General features: G+C 32.4%; 1 protein-coding gene across 1 annotated transcript; it reads right to left on the bottom strand.

Moving 5' to 3' along the window:
• Nucleotides 1–5145: 5145 nt before the first annotated feature.
• LOC125838594 (non-specific lipid-transfer protein 1-like) lies at nt 5146–5529 on the bottom strand. The gene has a single exon (XM_049517651.1). It carries the CDS (start codon nt 5527–5529, stop codon nt 5146–5148), a length of 384 nt encoding a protein of 127 aa, XP_049373608.1.
• Between the last annotated feature and the right edge of the window lie 760 nt (nt 5530–6289).

Genomic DNA, 6289 nt, shown 5'->3' with positions numbered 1-6289 from the left:
GTGGAAAAGTTAGCAGATCCATTGTTTTCCTTTACAACCTTCAATAATATGATCAAACCAACACAAAAGATGGAGGAAGTTGTAGAATATTATAATCAAACTAACTCAAGTTCATATTCCTTTAAATAATAACTCATGAGGATGTGTATGATGTGGGAGTTAATAGCAACATAATTAAATTTAGGGCTTTTAAGGTAAAATTACAATTTATCCCTTAAAAGTTTATAATTATAGAAAATCCCTCAAACGGATACAATAATGTAAGCGCTGATACATTAATCTGATGCGCGAGATACATTAATCGTTAAGTAAGATACATTACATTTTATACATGATACATTAATCTGATGCGCGAGATACACTAATCTGATGCGCAAAAATGAGGAATTTTAGAGATTTGTAAAACTTATAGGAAATAATGGTAATAAGTAAACTAAAAGGCGAAATTTCTATAATTTTTCCTTTAATTTAATATGATGCCCAATGAATTAGTTATTTAGTTAGTCGGTAATAAGTTACCAAATTGATTTTTAATTTTTTAATTACAAAATTAACGTGTCTATTTTATTAGTTATTTAGTTAGTCGGTAATAAGTTACCAAATTAATCAAGAGGTTTTTCCTATATTGATTCGGCTTAGGACTACTAATCCTAATTAGTTATAATTAAGCGGAATTTTTTTTGGTAACTTTGCAAAGAAATTTAGAAACTGTGTCTATTTTATTAGTTAGTCGGTAATAAGTTACCAAATTAAACAGGAGGTTTTTTCTATATAGATTAGATTTTTTTGGGAACTTTGCAAAGAAATTTAGAAACTGTGAGCATAGGACTAGGAAATTACGATGGCGGAAGAAGGAGAAATATATGATGATTCTCATGTAGACATTGATGCTAAGATTCAAAGTGTTTTGGGCGATTATATGAAAGATTTTGAAGGAACTGTTTCTGCTGAGAACTTGGGGCCAAAATATGGTGTTTATGGTTCGTTTATGCCGATTGATCAACTTGTAATTCAACCACACATATCTCAAAAACTCTCTTCTTCTTCTCACAAACCGATTAGGATTAGGATTAAGCTTCGTTCTGGTAATACTGCTGCCCCGAAGAGTAGTGATTTACACACTGCTTCTGATAAGACACACTGCCCGGAACTGACCACTTCTGGGGATGAGTCACCACTTGCTCCATTCATTATACAAGAAGATTGGATTCGATGTTCTACATGTCGGAAGCGGAGGCTTCTCCCGTATGGTACAAAACTATCTCAGAGTTGGGTATGCACTATGTTAGACTGGCTTCCTGGCATGAACTGTTGTGACATTAGTGAGGACGATACCACAAGTGCTCTACATGCCCTCTACCAATCTCTCATCCAAAGTAACTTTCAAAATCATGGTGCTAAAGGTACTTCAATTGATTTAAAAGCACATAACGGGAGGAAAGTTTCTGTAAAGAAAAGAAAATCGAGGGAACAAGACTATTTAGGTAATGAATTGGGTGAAAGTGATGCCAATGCTTTTAAACAGAAGAAGTCGAAGGTGATTCAGACTGAAAAAAAGAAGTCCAGTAGAAGCAAGGGTGAAGGGAAATCGACAAGGAGAGATAGAGGAATCAAGGATTCTGCTCCTATAGAGAGAGAACAGCAGGTAAACAAGTATGGAGTAAAGCAACAGTCTGAAGCAGAATGTGGCATGATGCGCAAACCAGTTTACAAGAAGGCCATTGGATATGGGAAGGTTGCGAGGGCCTACATTGCATTTTGGTGAAGAGGCATGTTGTTACTAACAAGAGATGTATACTGTTTTAATATTTCAAGTACAAGAAACAGAATTTTCTTAAGATTCAATTTTGAGTATTAGGTTCCTTCTGTTGGGAACACTGAACTATAGTGGAATTACTGTATTAGCAGTCATTAGTTCATTTTTCTTGTTTTCTGTTAAATTTGTTTATATGTTGAAAGTATATGAAAATAAGCAACTAATGATTCTGCTTCACAAGTTTACTTTATGTACTTTGAAGATTACTTAAGGCTTCTAATCCCAATTGCATATATTAATTAAATATCCAAGTTCTAAGTCTTCCAAAGCTAGTTATCTAACTCTATTTTGGTGTTAAGGGTTGGATCTCGAGCACAAATTCCTTTGTAATAATCTGACAAAAAGTTTTGGAGCTTCATTAAAATAGATCTTGAGGAGTATAAAATGATTTTGATGGTTATTTGGTTAATGTGAGGGATGGATCTTATTTTGTTACTCTTTTTCGATGCTAACTTTTTACTTCCCCTGCTTAAAGAAATCAGTATTATGTATCTATCTTGTTACACCTTGGTTTGTGTGGATATTGGTTTTGAGTTTAGAATTGTTCCGTTTCATTAGTGAATCTGAGTTGTAAGGAGAAGTGAAATAACAAATTCAGTCGTCGCATGGGCATCAATTGTTCTTTTCCAGGTTATGCAGTTAAAGTTGTATTGTAGTTTCATGAATACTTCTAGAACAAAACACTTGTAGTTGAAACTGTCAACCAGACTGAGTCTAACTGCTATCCATGATTTGCACCTAGTAGCGGCAAACCCAAATTCAGTGAGTATAACCAAAACAGTATCCGAGTATTGCAATATACGTAATTAGGAATAGCTTGTTTTGTTCCTATTATCAAATGATTCAATATTTTCACCCATTGATTGGAGGTATATATGTTGCAGAAATTCTGTTGTGGAGTGGTTACAGTTGTCATTGATAATTCTAATCACAGATTAGCTTATGTTGAAACTTGTTTTGTCTTGAAGCACACAATCTAAACTACTTGTTTGTGGATCACTGGAATCCGTTTTTCTGTAAGTTGATCTTACTGTATTGTTCCCTTTTACTGGCTCAAGAACCTTCATTCAGACCCTCCCTTTTCATTCATGTTCATCCTATTTCGATTTGTTTGCATCGGATCCAATTTTATAACCTGTTACATTTTATTGAAAACTGAGGGTTGAAACATTGTGACTATTAAAGCATCATTACAATGTCAAATATGTATATGCACTGATAGCATTAGCATGTTAGTTACATGAAGACAGAGTAAATGGAGCAGTGTATCCTTTGAGATTTACAAGTGCTCATCAGATTTCAGGCTATACTATTAGCATCTTATTCTGTGTAGCGTCTAAATTTGACATTGACGTGGTAATTATGATATAGAGTTATTTTCTCTGGTGTTTTAGGGGGTCCTAAGTTATTTCCAGAATAATTTCTCTGAGGTTTCAAGAAACAGATAAGTAGAGCATTATAGAGTACAAATAATGCAATAAGGTGTAAAAGATATATGGTGGACTGCAAACAACACTATTTTCTCAACATGTGCTAAAGTAAGGCAAAAATCTTAGACAAATTCAACAACTTCCAATAGAAATCATCACATCTAGATGCCAAAATTAGTTGTTAGTTATTTAGTTAACAGCTAATTAGTGGATTTGGCTCCCCTGCGATCCATTACACTTTCTCTCCATTCCGTCAAGTACACGTTCAAATGAGTGATATTCGTCTTATTTAAAATTTAAAAGTCAAAATTATATTATATTAACAAATATCATAACCATAGTTAAGTCAAACAATTTTAGAAAACTACCTTCCAAAGTTGGTAAGAACAAAAAATTTTCTACAAATATTTATTAATATCTTTTTTAAAAATAATAAAAATTGAGGTAGAGGAGGGGATTACAAATATGGGAAATCAAAGTCTCACCATCAAGTGATGGTGGGAGTACAAATAGCCAACCAAGCTACTAAGATTCTCCATATTCATTAATATCTTTTTTCTTTTCTTTTTTAATCCAAAAGATTGAGGCTTAAAGCCTCATTTATTTCCATTTTAAAATCTGTACACAATCAGGCCCAAAAATTAGCCCAATGTTGGAACTAAACAGAGCAAAAAGAACAGTCAAAATCTAAAGAGACAAAACAATATCTTAGATAGCAGCAGACAGCAGTACTTTCCTAAATGAACCATGGAGGAAGATGAAGAGGCGTAGAGGCATCGGCGATGCTGTTGGGTCGGCGTCAGTTAATCTAATTCCTCCAAAAATCTCTGCTACTAATTTCATCTCATATTTTTTTATTTGAATATTAAAAATTATAGAACATAAAACGTTTATATTTAATATGATAATTAATAATCTTCAAAAACATTTTGCCTTTAAAACAATGCTTTCTTTTATTTATTTATTTTTTTTAAAAAAGGAAGATAAAAGAATATTTTTTAAAAACATATTTCATTTTCCCCCCCCTTCAAACAGAATAGCCACATTTTCTCCTTGGAATAATTTTGGTATTTCACGTTTAATTCTAATAATCTCTCGTCCTTTTATTTTCCTGCTCTTTTATTTTATGGTTTTTGTTAACATTGATAATTCTTCATCTTTGTTTTTTGTTTCTCAACATATAATATTTAAAGAACAAAGTTTACTAGCACAAAAAAATATTTTGTTGATTCTCACCTTAAATATCATATAATTTAATATTTGAATATAAAAAATATAAGATAAAAATAATAATATTAATGAATATTAATATTTGTACGTAATATCTTATTCTTACCAAATTTGAAGAGTTGTTTTCTAAAATTGATTGACTTAATTATAATTATGATACTTGTTTCTCATCTAGATAAGCACTTGACAAAATAAAGAGAAGGAATAATGGAGAGAAGCCGAATCCCACATATATTCTGGACGTCCCAAAGTATTACCTCTTCAAAATTTAATGTCCCCTATTATTCATGGAAGGATGTGATACAATCATTTGTTCATTTTCTGTAAAATTAATTTAACAAAACACACATTTAATTAAAAAAAAATTAAAAGTGTGTCCAAGTCAACGAAAATTAAATTAATATAAAAAGCAGAAATACTTGGAATTTTCACTTGTGTAAAAGTCAACAACGATTCAAACCTCATTCTATTACTACGTACAGATGTGTTTAAAAAAACACTTGATCTCATGTCAAAGTAACCCAAAAAAAGGAAGATATTATTTATTCAAATACCAATTTGACTAATTTCTAAAACAACAACGCTTACAAAAATGATATTATATAACAAAACAAACATATTCAATCTCATTATGCAGTATTAAAAAATAACAGGATAAAAAAAAGTGTGTTATTTGGTCTTAGAGCAGTCAACATGTGGACTAATGTTGAAAGGAACATTAGCATTACATATTCCAGGGAGTTTAGCAGCACGGCTGACTGGAACAACGGTAGAGCTAGAAACAACGCTCTTTATGCATTTGCAAGCACTCTGGCGGTCAGCTATTGTACGTGCACTGTTGAGAGATTTAATTCCACTACAACACTCTGATGGCACACTTAATCCACCACCTAAGACGTAACCAAGACATGGTTCAAGGGTTGTATACACCGTGTTGCACGTAAGAGTTGCATCCTGAGAAGTCGTGGCCGTAATTGTGGCCATGACCACCGCGATGCGAATCAGAAGAATAGGAAATAGTTGCTTATTTAGCATTATTGTGGAAATGGCCATCGATTTGTAATTTCCTTATCAATCAATGTATGTGTATATATATCAAGACATAAAAGATGTGATAATTGACAAGTTAAGTTAGGCCATATATATCAAGACACCAAAGGTTTTTGGCCCACATGTGAAGTACGTCAGACATGTGAAGTACGACACTAGTTGATATACTAGTAGGTTTCATATTAGACTGTTCGATTTCATAATTAAATCATTCTTTTTAACAATAAAATAGTAAAAGATGGTAAATATAAAAATCTGAAATTAATATATCTATATATATTGGTTTCACATCTGGCGTCCGGACCTACATCGGAGTCCGAGTGAATCTGGATTCACGCTGGAAAGTCTCACATTAAAGGTAAATGCATGTGCTCCCTAACAAAGACGATAATGTATCTAGGGGGACTCAAACAGGTAAACCTTTGATTAAAAATGAAGGAACATTTATCAATCCACCACAATCCTTATTGGTAAATTGAGAATTTATTTATTATCGACTATGTACTCCTTCAGCCCTATGCATATCCAAAAAATGCTACAAAACAAAGTTCAGTCACTTTTAAAAATTATTAGTCGAGTGATTGTATAATAAATTAACACATAAAAATGCTCGGCACTTGTGGAAAAAGGAAAATTTGTTCTTCTTTCTTGGAAGAAAGATATGATTTTTGCTAAAAAGATCACATAGACGTTAAAAGCATAAAGTTTGGTCAATGGGAGTGACATTTATGGCTAGGAGCACATGTATCTTTTACGGAATATT

Source organism: Solanum verrucosum, unplaced genomic scaffold, assembly GCF_900185275.1.
Source record: "Solanum verrucosum unplaced genomic scaffold, falcon-dt-bn FXZP01000182.1, whole genome shotgun sequence".
Lineage (NCBI taxonomy): Eukaryota > Viridiplantae > Streptophyta > Magnoliopsida > Solanales > Solanaceae > Solanum > Solanum verrucosum.
The sequence above is the reverse complement of the archived record's forward strand: the minus strand, read 5'-3'. Positions and strand labels throughout refer to the sequence as shown.